General features: G+C 37.6%; 2 protein-coding genes across 2 annotated transcripts; one reads left to right on the forward strand and one right to left on the reverse strand.

The window, feature by feature from the left end:
- The first annotated feature begins 3,360 nt into the window (after positions 1-3,360).
- LOC106646207 (uncharacterized) lies at positions 3,361-11,165 on the forward strand. Its single transcript, XM_089596094.1, has 15 exons — positions 3,361-3,663; positions 3,779-3,961; positions 4,751-4,961; positions 5,037-5,251; positions 5,389-5,574; positions 5,649-5,784; positions 6,068-6,203; positions 6,755-6,774; positions 9,441-9,553; positions 9,636-9,821; positions 9,931-10,141; positions 10,237-10,451; positions 10,541-10,726; positions 10,792-10,927; positions 11,020-11,165. The coding sequence occupies exons 1-15, from the start codon at positions 3,589-3,591 to the stop codon at positions 11,163-11,165; spliced, it is 2,355 nt and encodes a 784-aa protein (XP_089452220.1). The 5' UTR covers positions 3,361-3,588.
- Positions 11,166-11,769: 604 nt separating this feature from the next.
- On the reverse strand, positions 11,770-13,386 carry LOC106637050 (uncharacterized). Its single transcript, XM_014349680.2, has 4 exons — positions 13,234-13,386; positions 12,959-13,160; positions 12,575-12,745; positions 11,770-12,500 (listed from the first exon to the last, which is right to left on the reverse strand). The coding sequence occupies exons 1-4, from the start codon at positions 13,384-13,386 to the stop codon at positions 11,770-11,772; spliced, it is 1,257 nt and encodes a 418-aa protein (XP_014205166.2).
- Positions 13,387-14,495: the final 1,109 nt, after the last annotated feature.

Below are 14,495 nucleotides of genomic sequence, written 5' to 3' on the forward strand. Positions count from 1 at the left end.
GGTAAAACAAATCTTCAGCAACATGACGGGTTGTATCACATGCATTGCATATGTATTACATATGTGATACATATGTGTTACATGTAAATGTGATGGAGACCCATCCCTGCTCTAGGGCTAAGCTGCCTAAAGCTCTCCATCAGAATTTCAGAAGCAATTTTTGGCCAAAAAAATCACTACCGCTAGATGGCGCTGATCAAATGATTATTACTATACTATACTAATACTAGAGCCATTTAATCATTTATAAACCAGCCGCAACTAAATTGATAAATACAAAATAAAAAGTAAACATTGTTTGCACTATTGGCGGCAAGTTTACAATTTATCTTTCATCCGAAAGTATAAATATATAGGAAGTCAATATTCGTATAAAAAATGCATTGTAAACTTGCCGCAAATAGCACAAACAATGTTATCTTTTTTTTTTGTATTCACTAAATTAGTTGCGGCTGGTTTATAATTGATCAAATGGCTCTACTACAAGTAGTAATAATCATTTGGATCAGCGCCATCTAGCGGTAGTGATTTTTTTGGCCAAAAATTGCTTCTGAAATTCTGATGGAGAGCTTTAGGCAGCTTAGCCCTAGAGCCATTTAATTACTTATAAACCAGCCGCAACTAATTTCATAAATATAAAATAAAAAGTTAACGTTGTTTGCACTGTTTGCGTCAAGTTTACAATTCATCTATTACCCAAAAGTATAAATATATATGAGGTTGATGTTCGTATAAAACATACACTGCAAACTTGCCGCAAGTAGCACAATTATCTTTAACTATTTATTTTGTATCTACAAAATTAGTTGCGGCTGGTTTATAATTGATTAAATGGCTCTACTATAAGTAATGATAATTTTTTGGATCAGCGCCATCTAGCGTTGCGGATTTCTGAACTAAAAAGTGGCCCTAAACTTTTGCACCGGAGCTTTAGCGCTTGGAGCCACTTAGCCTATTACAAACCAGCCGCAACTTATTTAATAGCTATAAAATATAAAAATAATTATACATGTGTTTTTGGCGGCAAGTTAACAATTTATCTTTTACTTGAAAATTTATCTTTAAAAGTATAAATACATAGGAGGTCAAATTTTTGGTAGAAAATAGATAGTTAACTTGCCGCCAAAAACACATGTATAATTATTTTTTTATTTTATCGCTACTTAATGAGTTGCGGCTGGTTTATAATAAGCTAAGTGTCTCTAAGCGCTAAAGCTCTCCTTGAGAATTTTAGGGCCACTTTTTAGTTCAGAAATTCGCAACGCTAGATGGCGCTGATCCAAAAAATTATCATTACTTATAGTAGAGCCATATAATTAGCTATAAACCAGCCGCAACTAATTTTATAGATAGAAGATAAAAAGTTAATGTTGTTTGTGCTGTTTGCGGCAAGTTTACAATTTACCTTTTATCCGAAAGTCTACCTTTAAAAGTAAATATATTATATTTATATGGTTTAATAAAATCGACCATATGTAGCCCATAGGATTGACTTATTGCGCAGCTCAACTGGAAAACAAACATACAACATAATTAATACATCAACAAAGACAACAATTGCAAACAACTGTACAGCATATCATGTTCTTTACGCAGAATATCTATATACATAGAGCGCGCGGTGGCTCGGTCGGCTAGGTCGTGGATTGGCACGCGGGAGACCGTGGTTCAATTCCCGGCCAGTGCGACTTTTATGGGCAAAGTACCTCTGTGTCTTTCACATGTGCTTTTTCACCACGCAATGCTCCTCGAGGAGGGTTTAGGCGACCTTCTCGCAGCAAATTTGCCTAATTCCCCCTACCCCCCTCCCAGTGATAGGGAGGCCTCCCATCCCTTTCCTTGTCCCTTTCCCAAGTGCTAAGTGCCCATAGTAGTGCCCTTATTAAAAAGGAGCCGGACGTAGAGCACTATAATATAAAAAAAAAAAAAAAAAAAAAAAAAAAAATCTATATACATACTTATCGAACTAACGCAATTCTTTTTCAGATATCGTGAACTTGTTTGGTCTCTAAAAAATTTTAATCACCCCTTGTACTTATCTCAATAATGATGCAAAAATGTGGAGAAAATGATACACCGTTGTTGTTTTAATTGTTGACTCACAAAAGAGATTTACATACATATATAATTATACACATATACATACACAAGTAAGGTACATGTACTCATTTTTATTTTTTATTTATTTTAAAACATTCTTATTGCGTAAATTTTACATTTTTAGGAATGTTGAATTGATTGTCACGTATATACGTGGATCAATGTATATCGTACGTGACATTATAAAAAAAAATAGTACATTAAAAAGTATCAAGTATCAAGTAAAAAATATACGCTTATAATTTAAATTTTTGTTTAGAAACGGCATGACGCGAAAGAATTTGTTGAACACGAAGAGACATAGATATTATCTTAGTTGGTATTAAACATTTACGCCAAATTGCTTTTTAAAGCTTGTTGCTCGATAAAAAAAAATTCTGTTACTCAACGCTTGGAATTTTTATTTGTTTATTGTACCAAGTACTTACTAAAAAACTATAAATATTCGACAAAAAAAAACCTTTAATTATGGTGGTGCAATTAGTAATCCTAATGACCAGCAAGTATTGATGAGATGTGACGTTGGTCCAAGAAATCGGTTGAAACACATTTTTTCATGAAAAGTAACGTGAAAATAAAATTTTTGAAATATATCGGCAATTGAAGAGAGTCGGATTGTTTTCAAGAGAATCGAAGAGAATCGGCTAATTTTTAATTCACGTGGACAAATCAGTGAATTGTAATAGATGATTGCACTTTAATTCTTCAAGCCAATTCTCCCATACCACGTGGATGTAGATATAACTCATTAGTAAATCTTGAGACAGCTGTACAATAAAAAATAATTTGAAGGTCCCTTTTCACTTTACGTCGTCCATCACGACTGCACCTGTTATTTTAATCACCTATGACGCGTATACACGTACAGTTAATTTTAATCATATTTCTTCGAGGAGCGCTTGTTCTACGCACATGACTAACCGATCTATCTAGCATATAGTTAATAATCGCCAGGTGATAATAATCAGCTCAGCCATGCCGTAAGTCTTGCAGTTTTTTCTAAGTATTGTGACAAATTTTCCGAATTTTCCTCTCTCTATCGCAATCTTCTACTTTTTGAAATTCATTATTTACTATATTTTGTTTTAGGTCAACAAGCGTATTTTTTTGTTGTTAAGAAAATACTTATGCGACAACGTCCGTGTGTCCATGGGAATTCAAGAAGCAAGCACTGGTATTTACAAAATGAATCATTAAAAGTCGCCTCATCCCAACTGCACACACATTTAACGAAATTCATATGTATACGGTGTAGCCGGTGATAAACACACATGGAACGCAGAGTAAAAAATATAGTCATCCGATCCCCACTTTGGCCGGCGCCTACACCACCTACACACCTTGCGTGGGTATATATACAAGCCCGGTTGCCAGCCAACTTCGACACTTGGAGTTACATAGACGTGGCCGACAATTGCTTGGGCTGCAGTGACACGAGTATCGCCGACGTATCAAGAGGGACAAACAAAAAGTAAAACTCTCGACGAAATGGCAGAAAAAATCGACGAAGCGGTCCTGAGCGTGACCAAGGGTGCCGAGGGATTCACCACTGACTTTCACAAGGTTCGTCGATGATAACATGCATTAATTTCAATCGTCAATACTTGAGCATAAAATTATATGTGCGGTGGATGTACGATATGGGGATGTGTACCACATTTGGGCGTCTGTGTTTCAGAGCTTAGCCGGCAAAAACAAGGGAAACTTTGTGAGCTCGGGCTTGAGCGCGCACACGGTTCTGTCGATGGCCGCGTACGGCGCTGATGGATCCTCCGCCCAGGAGATGCGCAAGACCCTCCACCTGCCCGTCAACGACTCCCACGCCCATCAGGGATTCCAGGGTTTAATTGATATGCTCAATGTGAGTTGCCGATTTTTACGCGCGCATTTTTTTCTCCCCATGTATCTGTTTCAAATATCCCGATCTAAATCGGCTGTTGCGAGATCGGTATTTTTTTTTTTTTTTTTTTTTTTTTTTTTTTTTTTTTTTTATGATAGGGACGAATGGGGAATGGGGTGAATAATAATTTGGTCCCGTTGACGATTCTTTTAAAATAAAAACAACTCTCTTCAATTGCCGAAACGTATTTAAAAAATTTGATTTTCACTTTAATTTTCAAGAAAAATGTGTTTCAATCTATTTTTTATGACGGTGGGTGTGGCGTTTTTTTAATCAATGAGTTCGGTTAATCTTCGTGCTTGACTCACGATTTGTAATAGAAGAGTTACTACTTACAACATTTTTTTCAAACAAGAAATAATTTAACATAGCTGATATGCGGATGTTCGTTTTTTATTGTTCGCGAAATATTATTTCATAATTCACTCTGAAATTGATCCACGATTCGGAGCAAAATTTTACGTAAATATTTTCAGAGAGACGCGGAAAAAAAGTACTGATAACTAATACAAGATATTTTTTTTAAGGCGATACGGGAAAGCCCGAAACGATATCATATCTTACGTTGCTCGTATATAAGTACTCGCGTGAACATGTATTTCTTTAATTTACCGAATACTTCGTTTTCAACGGAACTATTATTAGCAATGCTTCCAACAATTTGTACACTGATGTCACAGTCGTATACACTTATAACGTCTATTATCTCAACAGTAGCTCATGCGATTAATGGTATTTTATTTGAAACAGGATACACAAAAAGTCACTCTGAAAATTGCCAACAAAATTTATACCGCCGACGATGTCAAGATCAAAGATAGTTTTAAGAAAATAACCGGCACGTACTTTCGATCCGAGAGTGAATCGTTGAATTTTAAAAAAAACGTTGAATCTGCCAAAGCAATCAACGGTTGGTGCGTTGAAAAAACCAATGGAAAAATCAAGGAGATCGTAAAGTCAGGTTCGCATCATTGAAACGCTTATGAAATTGCTGGGTGTTATATTTTTCAAGAACTTTTTGTGTAATTCCTTGAAGATGATCTCGACGAAACTACGAGGCTGATACTTTTGAACGCCGTGTACTTCAAAGGGGACTGGAAAAAGAAATTTGATGCAAGAATAACGAAAGAAGAACTGTTTCAAGTTGATGCAACGACTTCTGTCAAAGTCCCCATGATGTTCATCAACGACAAGTTTTACTACAGAGAATTGCATGACATTGACGCTAAAGTGGTTGCTCTTCCCTATGTGGTGGGTATGCAATTGCAATTGTAGTGTATAAGTTTAATTTTTTATAAAAAAATATAATAAATAATAATAATAATAATAATAATAATAATAATAATAACAAAAATAATAAATAAATTTTATGTTTCTTTTCGCTTTAGAATGAAGATTTGTTCATGGTAATTGTAGTACCTAACGCTATTGACGGCTTGGAAAAAATCGAGAACAACCTCGAGAAACTCGAGCTCCAGTATGAGCATTTTAAATACAGTCGCCAAGAAGTTAATCTTTCGTTACCTAAATTCAAAGTCGAATCAACACACGAGTTAAATGCCCACTTGATGGAGGTATGATGACTATATTTAACAGTTTTACGTTAAATTTGAATAAATGTTTTTGCAATGAGTATATTATTTTACAGTTGGGTATGAACGAGATATTTACGGAAAGAGCAAATTTCAAGGGCATATGCGATGAAAGCGTCATGGTTTCGAAAGTTATGCAAAAAGCTTTTATCGAAGTCAATGAAGAGGGCAGCGAAGCAGCTGCAGTGACTGGTAAGATAAAGTTTTCAATAATATACATTTTTTTTTTTTTTTTTTTTTTTAATGAAATTGTTCTTTACAAAATTCTTTAATTTCTGAAGCCATCCATCTGACACACTTGTTTTTCATATCCTCGATTTGGACTTTAAAAGGAGAATTGATTTCTTGACCATATTTTCCCTCTTTTACCTAATTAACGCTTCACGCAGTAACTCGCTGTTGCCCTCACGCTCACATTCTCACTTAACTGTTTTTTCAGTATTTCGTCCATTAAAATAAATTATTTTTGCAATAGGCATAAGGATAGTAAAACGTTCTCTGCCCCTACCGCCGATAGAGTTACAAGTGGACAGGCCATTCTATTTTAAAATCGTTGACGCCAACAAAAACATAACGTTTTTTTCTGGACGTGTAAAGAAACCCGAGTCTTCGTAACTTTTCAAAAACATTGAAATATTCGACGCACCATAACGATATACGCATTATTGATAACGAAGCAAGATTATACATGTTGAATTTATTTTGTGAATACGATATTAACTTTTTGATACTATATAGTTTTCCAAATGTTTTTTAAATTAACGACACGATCATTGTAATTAATAATTAATAGTATTACAAAGTTACTTACAATACTTGATGCTCACTATAATTGTCAGATACGAACTTAGCTGTTAAGAAAAATATTTTTTTTTTTTTCACGCGTTATTAATTAATACTATTATTTTTAGAAGATCAGTGCGAAATTTAACTTGCAAAAGAAATTATTAAAAAAAATTTCAGATGTTAATTGTTATAGTTCTTACTGATTACAATTTAAATTGAAGTATTATTTTCGTTTATGATATTTCTATCTTTTTACTTATAATATTAGTTTTTATCTAGAATATCACATTGTTCATCCATTTATAAGTATTTTAAACGTGACCTGCATAATCCTCCCAAAAGTATAATTTTTTATAATTAACCTATGATTTTTAAGTTACACTTATGAAATTGCATGTATGATTTTTGTAAAGAGAAATAAAATAAATAAATTAATACAAATAAAATACACCACTGCATCCATTCAAAAATTCATTTTTTCAAAGATTAATGCCAACAAAGACTCATACTTACCCAGATAAATTTATTTAAATGCTATGTGAATTAACGATTTAATTATAAAGATATTTTCACTGGCTTATTTTGTAAATTAAAAAAAATTTACAAATAATCAAAAACACTGATAAAATACTTATTACGAAAAATTTTTTTCTACGCGTCAAATATAATTAAATTTTTTGTTTCAGGAGTAGAAATCATGTTAATGAGTATGCCACCACCGCCTGTTGACTTATTTGTCGACAGACCATTTATGTTCAAAATTATGCATAAATCCATGACACTGTTTTCCGGTCATATTTCGAATCCTCTAAAATAAATTGATTGTTTTACTTTTAACTCAAACCAACAGAATGTTTACTGTTCAACAAGCTCAGAATTTATAATTAAATTTTCCATCGATCTCTACGATGTTTAATTATTCGTTGTTATTGTCATTGCTATGGAGTGAGAACAAAATTATACGTTGGTTTCTCACTGGAATTGTTGAGTTGTATGTGGATACACCAGTACATGGAATATTATGTACTGTATTTTTGTAAAGACTGAAACACGTTACGAAAATAAATAACACTGAAATGAAATAAAAAATGTTGTTTATTTGTTTTATTATTATGAATTAACTATATGCATTTCCTTGAAGATTTTTGACTCTTGGGAAAAAAAAAAAAAATTCAAGAGTGAAATTCTAGGACCAGAGAAATACTACTTTTACACACGTACACATCCGAGTTTTTCTTTTACAATGTATATATTTTATGAGGAAATTTTGTTTGATACACACGCAATAAGGTAAAGATAAAAACCTAAACTCGAGACCATCGTGTCAATAAGTATACCTTGGAGTCATTTTTCGAGACATAATATGAAACATGAGAAAAAAAAAATTCCATGCTTCTTTAACCCTCTATTACACGTCTTTATCAACAAGTAAAATTGTTTTAGATTTTAAAGAATAAGTTTTGTCCAGAATTTTAAACAAACCTTTTACTGCAGTTCATACAAAAATACTAACTGTTGTTATACTTTTAATGAAAAAAAATACAATCTACAAAATTCATAACTGATTACATTTAAACTAACTGAAAAAGTACAGACACATCGAAGAAGCAAACAAAATAAGATAATTCAGCAAATGCAATAAAGATAACGCCTCTTTTTGGCTGGACAAGATAACATGTAAATATCTCATAAAGTCGTAACGCAACTATACCTCCGGCTCGAAGCTTTAAGTTTTAACAAGGTCTTACCCCTGAAATAATTAAAATTTTTTTTATTTTATCAGCATTTTAAAAGTTGTGATTAAAAAAAAAAAAAAAAAAAAAAAAAAAAAATGACCGGTGGGCTCGTTTCGAGTGACAATGTTTTCTTCTTTCCTAAAATCTTCGGCCAAAGGGTGGGTCATACTCTGCAAAAGACGGAAACACATACGTGTATAAAACATTTCTATGATTTTTTTTCCAACTACTACAGTAAAAACGTGGATGACAATTTTTTTCATAGAAACAAATTAGGGTATCGCTTCTAGGCGGATTTCTCACGCACCAGTTCAAACACGTCGTTATTGACGCGTATGGCCATGCGTGCAAAAATTTAATTAAACTCACGCACGAAATGATGCAAATTTTTATTATTATTGCGCATTATTTTTTGCTGAAAAATTATTTCTGTCAGTTGATTCATACAAATTTCCCTAGCTAATTACGTGAAGTACGCTTGACTTTTTTTAATTTTATTATTATTTTTTTTTAATCAAACAAACTTGTTTTTTTAAGATTTTATATCGATTGATTGATGTCAGTTGATTATAGGAATCATCGGCACGTTTCTACCTCTAATGATAGGGATGTAATAACAGAAACGTTCGCAATATTAAACACGACATTGGAAAAAAATTTACTCGAACAGTCATGAGTAAATGATCTTTCGAAATAAGATTATATTTTCTTTGCTTAAAGAAAACATTAATTTGAAACAAGAAAATTTTCTCGACATGAAATATTTACTCGCACCTTCAATGTGGTAAATACTTCCTTGATTAAAAGAAATTTTTTTTTTACAGTGAATGAAACACAATGACACAAGTAAGTACGAAAATAGTGTACACATACGCAGTTTGGCACAAGAGTAACGATGCAACAATAAAATATGAAGAAACGTTAAAGAAAATAAAAGTCATTACCAATGATGTAATTCGCCCCCGACAAAAGAGAGCTCTCGCACGAGGAAACCTCGTATACACCTTGTTCTTTGCGACCGAAAACCAGGATTAAATTAATTGTCCGTAAGAATAAACAAATTAAAGTTTTTTATCAGTTATATAAAGCGAGATATTATCGCGCTTAACTGCGATCTTCCTTGAACTGATTCATGGACATATTATATATATAATAGCTGGCTCGTTATCTCCACCAGCTCAGTTTTTTCCGTCTTGTTGAGGTGATGAGCCGATCCATGTTCAATATGCGTTCCCGTAAGTATATACACCTTGAAATTCCAAATCTCATCGTCAGCTCTAATTATATGTACATCGATTTTCATGAATCCCATTATCTCTCTCGCAGCTCTGTTTGCCGGGGCGGTAGCCCTTTTGGGCCTTACCGCTTGCTCGGCGGTGGTCATACCACACGGACAAGTATCCGTGAGCAGTAACTGGTTCTCCGCTGGATTTCTGCAGGTGCTTGGACATCGGCTTCGCCCAAACAAAATACCTAAACACGTATAGACACGTATCGTAACCCAAATCGATTTTCCCGTAGGAAGCAGCGAAGGAGAAAATCGGCAAGAACATCGTCGTCTCGCCCCTGAGCGCCTACATCGTCCTTTCCTTGGCGGCTTATGGCGCCAAAGGTAACACCGCCAAGCAGATGAGCACAGCGCTTAGACTGCCGTACAACAGAGCCATGGGCCTTGCGTCCTTCAAGAGGCTATTCAACGAAGTTGAGGTATACATACATAACGCTTTGCCGATACTTTTATTTTTTATTTTTTCCAATGTAAGTGATTGCTGTAACTTTTCTTTAAAAAAAAAAAAAAAAAAAAAAAAAAAAACAGAAAGTTGACAAAGTGACTCTCGAAGTGGCCAACAGAATTTACATTGCCAAGAACATGAAGGTGAGGGAGGAATTCAAGCGGCTAGCGATCGACCCCTTCCGCACGAAGGCCGCGGAGATGGACGTGACGAGTCCCAAGGAGACCGTGAAGATGATTAATGACTGGGTCGCCGAGAAGACGCGCCAGAAAATCAAGGATCTCATGCAAGAAGGTGCCGCAACGATTTTGCCCCCAAAGTGATTTTTTCGCGTTTGAAGAAAAAAATATATGATTTCCTCCATGTGAATCCTCGTGTTTTCGATGCAGATGACATCAGAGCGGACACGCGTATGACGCTCCTCAACGCGATTTACTTCAAAGCCAACTGGTACACGGCGTTCAACGAGAAGGACACGCGCGACGAGACCTTCCACCTCGGCGAGACCAGCGAGGTCAAAGTTCCGATGATGCAGGTGACGGTCAACACTTACCACGGCAAGCTCCCGCGGATGAAGGCCAAGTTCATCGAGCTTCCCTACGAGGTTTCCGCTATTGCTTTTGGATGATTTTTTTTTCTTTTTTTTTCACGCGTCTGCGTGGAAATGGTACCGTAATTTTTCATCGATTGCAGAACGAAAACGTTGTTATGATCGTCATTTTGCCGGACGAGGTCAGCGGGCTCAGCGAGATCGAGAAGCACCTCCACTCGCTCTACCCCAAGACGTTGTCGGAGGCGAGGGACTTCAAGGAGGTCCAAGTTTCTCTGCCCAAGTTCAAGATCGAGAGCACCGTCGACCTCAAACGCGTCGTTCAAAGGGTGAGTGTTTTAAGTGTTTGTTAGGAAAAAATGAGTTTTTAAGTGATAACGAAATGGCGTTTCAGTTGGGTATGACGGACATGTTCACCGATCGCGCCAATTTTACCGGCATTGCTCTTGAGCCGCTGAAGGTGGACAAAGTCGTTCAGAAGGCTTTTATCGAAGTCAACGAGAAAGGCAGCGAAGCCGCAGCGGCTACGAGTAAGTTCACTGGCACACAAATAGATAGTATATTTTTTTTTTTTTTTTTTTTTATTTGCTATAAAATAATCATTTCTTTTTTTTTTTCACAGAAGTAAATATCGTTACAAAGTCGGCTAAAATAAGTCCTGTGCTTGACAAAGTTTCGTTTGTCGTCGACCGTCCATTCTACTATATGATAAGGACGCCAGAGGTGATTCTCTTTCAAGGACACGTTATGAATCCCACAGCTAACTAATTCCCCTCCTATCCGTGTAGTGCTTAAGAAAACAAATTATTGTGATACATTTAGCAAATAAAAATCACCTTTAATTATAAAAACCGTTGTATTTTTGCGTGAAAAAGAACTTGATGATTCACTACAATCAAGAGACTGTATGCAGTATTTAAATATTTACTACACAAATCTTAATAAATATTACAGTGAATCAATAATAAATATAATGTGGGTTTACATAGAAAACTTAAAATTTTACAAATATAAATTTGTACTATATTTACAAAATAAAGTCGGCTCTTCGGTTTTGTCGTTTTGTTCGGTTGACAGACTTGTGTGTAAAAAATGATGGTACAATACAATATATATTGTACCTATATAGGTACACTCATCACGTAAAACCTTTCGTCGATAAATTACCGTTAGATTTTTTCTTTAAACTCCTTACACTCGGTCGAAAAAAGTGATTTTTACGCGAATTAGCGGTCGATCGTACGTTTTGTCGTCATATATATTATAATTATACCGTCAATTTCCTATGTCTACAAAAAATATGAGCAAACCCGCGGTTGCAAACAAAGTCCCAATTAAAGTATAAATACTCTGAAGAAGAAGAAAAAGAAACTCAATACAACACCCAACACCTGTAAACACCGCACTGGTCTTGCGTCCACCTCTTTTTCAACGCGACGAAGAATACCTTGGCAGCTAGTTCGTCGTCCTCCTCGGTCTCTTCGTTATCGGTACCATCCCGAGCTCCGAGGCCAGCCTTCCTCGCGACAAAATCGACCAAATTCCGGGAAAATCTGTCGTACATCGATCCGGACAGATACACGGCCACCTCGCAGGCAATCCTACTGGGACAGGCTCCGAGGTCCCACGGGTCCTTGTTGCCGAAACCGTCCTCCTTCTCCTTCCCCAGAGTCGAGCTGCTGTCGTTGTCCACACCGGCTAATTTTTCAGTCCGAGCCTCGTCGCGATGGGGGAGATGAGGGTGCTGCTTGTGCCCCGTCGAGGGTAGCATGTCCTGTATCGCCTGGATAACGTTGGGCAGGGGAATTTGGGAGAGAGCCGGGGCGAGGAGGCGCGAAATGAGGGGCAAAACGACAAACAGCTTGATCATGATTTTCAAGAGGGCGAGGAACTTAAAGATCTTCAAGGGCACGAGGATGGCTTTGATGGCGACGAGGGGCACGAGGAAGGGTATGCTGCTGGACACCGACAGTTGGACCAGCGCCCAGAGGGTCCGTCCGAGGGAGGTCGCGAGGTCGAGGAAGCGGCTCGTCAGGCTCTCGCACCTCGGGTGGGGCGTCGACGGGCAGTGGCAGCCCGTTTGCGAGCCGCTGCTCAACGGCACTGAAAATTCAAACGATACGGCGATGAACAATTTTTTCCCCCCTTTTATTCTCCACGGTGTGTATTATTCTGACCTGAAGGTGAGTTTCGGTACGGGTCCGCGAATATGGAAGGCGCTGGGTACCCCGAGTCTTGAGCTGCCTGCCAGGGACCCGACGAGACCCCTCCGTAGCCGTGGATGTTTTGATTCTCCGTTATGGTGTTGTACTTGTCATCAAAGTCGTAATTTGCAACGGGATAGTATTCTGGCGTAGAAAATTCAATTAAGTAAACGTCATAAGGGTATTCTCGAACACCCAAGTGGTTGGAATTATCTCATACCCCCCGAACCGATGATTGCTCTTTTTTCCCCCTTAAATCCCCAAAAAACGTTTGATACCATTTCAAAATGTTGCGAAGAAATTGAATATACTCGTCTCTTCTCTTGTAAAAACAATTTTTTGGTTAAACACCCTTACCGTGCTCGTAATCGACGTAGGTGGGCCCGTAAGCTTTGTCATCCCGATCGGCGTCTCTCTGCGCTAACCGGCCGAGGTGTCTCCGGTGGGCGTTCGAGCGCTGGCTTTCGTACTGGGCGCTCCCGCGAGTCGTCGAGTTCCCTCCGGCCTTCGCCTCCGTTGCGTCGGCAACCCCGTCGCCTTCTGCACTCCCCCGGACTACCTGAGGGACAGTACAGTTCTCACCAACGCCTGTCCACAAGTGACTTTCGAAAAGACGATCAAAAGAGGTTTACTTTGTGCTCGGGGCGCGACGCGTCGGGTCCAAGGCTCGGGAGGGTTGTCGCTCCGTTGACGATCGGTTCATCCATCGGCGAGGCGGCCGATTCGCCGAGCAGCAGTAGCAACAGAGCGCACGGCCAGCCCGAGCTTCCGCGAAACGATGCCATCTGAAAGCAGGTGGATTGTTTTCTCCTGCTCGAATTTTTTCTTTTCTTTCCGTTTCTTTCTTCGTCCATTCGAGGGGAATTGGAGACCAGGGTCCTTTTGCTGTTGTTCGGTCCGATCGAGCGTCTTTCTTTGTTGATTTCCGTCGGGTTAATAATTTTTTCCAGAGTTTTTTAAATCAAACCATCGGGGTACAAAAGAAAACCCTCCTTCTCTATAATTGATTTGTTAATTGTGCAAGCTGATCAACAGGGAGCACTTGACCATAAAAAAGCACTTTGGTCCACAGGACGCTTCTTTGTTGCCCTTTTGTTCCCTTTACGCAATTATCGAATATAGGCCATTGGTTTCATTTGGCTTGGTGATTTTTATTTTGTGTTTAAACAACCAAAGGGATCGAAATGAGCAGAAATGAAAAAAAAAAAAAAAAACTCTAGTTGCCGAAATTGAAAGAGCTATTTCTCTAATTGTCGAGTGTTTTAATTATAAGAGTAACCATGTAAATGTGTATTGTAATGTATGGTAAACAAAATTACCGCAACAGTCGGCGAAAGACGTACCTATGAAACAAAAAAATCGTTCATTTCACGCGCGACAAAAAACACAAAAGTATAGATTATGACCAAAAATTTGTAAAAAAAAAAAAAAAAAAAAAAAAAAAAAGAAAACTATCACCGTTACATCACACACCGCGCACAAATGTACCTAAAGTACGGCAGCTCGACGGATTTCCGGTATACAGAGAAAAAGTTGCATCGGACTAAAGTTGAGAAATGCCAGACCTCGACGGACTTCGGATCCTTTAATAGACTATACTACGGTGGAAGCAGCTCGGAGAGTGGAGGAGGGGAGGTATTGAGTTCTCAAAGGGTTCCACGACATTTAACAGCAATCCCATCCTCGGGCCGGCAAGGAATCGAATCGAGCCGTGTATAGCTGCGTGATGGGCGCAGCTGCGAAAATGGCGAGTCGTAACAACAGAGGGTCTATAGTTCAAGGTGTATTTTTCAACCTCATTTCGGAGCAATCATCGCTTCCTTTCGTTTCGATGCGGTGCTCGCGATAGTCTGGTTGTTTGAAAAAATGTAAAAGTTGCGCTTTACCGATGGCA

This window comes from Copidosoma floridanum, unplaced genomic scaffold, assembly GCF_036245765.1.
Source record: "Copidosoma floridanum isolate Cflo_tuat_1 unplaced genomic scaffold, Cflo_Japanese_pri ptg000029l, whole genome shotgun sequence".
Classification (NCBI taxonomy): Eukaryota; Metazoa; Arthropoda; class Insecta; order Hymenoptera; family Encyrtidae; genus Copidosoma; species Copidosoma floridanum.

Bases quoted from the DNA above. Each gene is read 5' to 3' on its own strand.
- LOC106646207 (XM_089596094.1), top strand. From the start codon at position 3,589: ATGGCAGAAAAAATCGACGAAGCGGTCCTGAGCGTGACCAAGGGTGCC. The intron at 3,962-4,750 runs GTGAGTTGCCGA...TATTTGAAACAG, and splicing joins GTTTAATTGATATGCTCAAT to GATACACAAAAAGTCACTCT. The intron at 9,554-9,635 runs GTGCTTGGACAT...ATTTTCCCGTAG, and splicing joins TCTCCGCTGGATTTCTGCAG to GAAGCAGCGAAGGAGAAAAT.
- LOC106637050 (XM_014349680.2), bottom strand. From the start codon at position 13,386: ATGGCATCGTTTCGCGGAAGCTCGGGCTGGCCGTGCGCTCTGTTGCTA. The intron at 12,746-12,958 runs GTAAGGGTGTTT...TTTCTACGCCAG, and splicing joins CTACGTCGATTACGAGCACG to AATACTATCCCGTTGCAAAT. The intron at 12,501-12,574 runs GTCAGAATAATA...TTGAATTTTCAG, and splicing joins GTACCGAAACTCACCTTCAG to TGCCGTTGAGCAGCGGCTCG.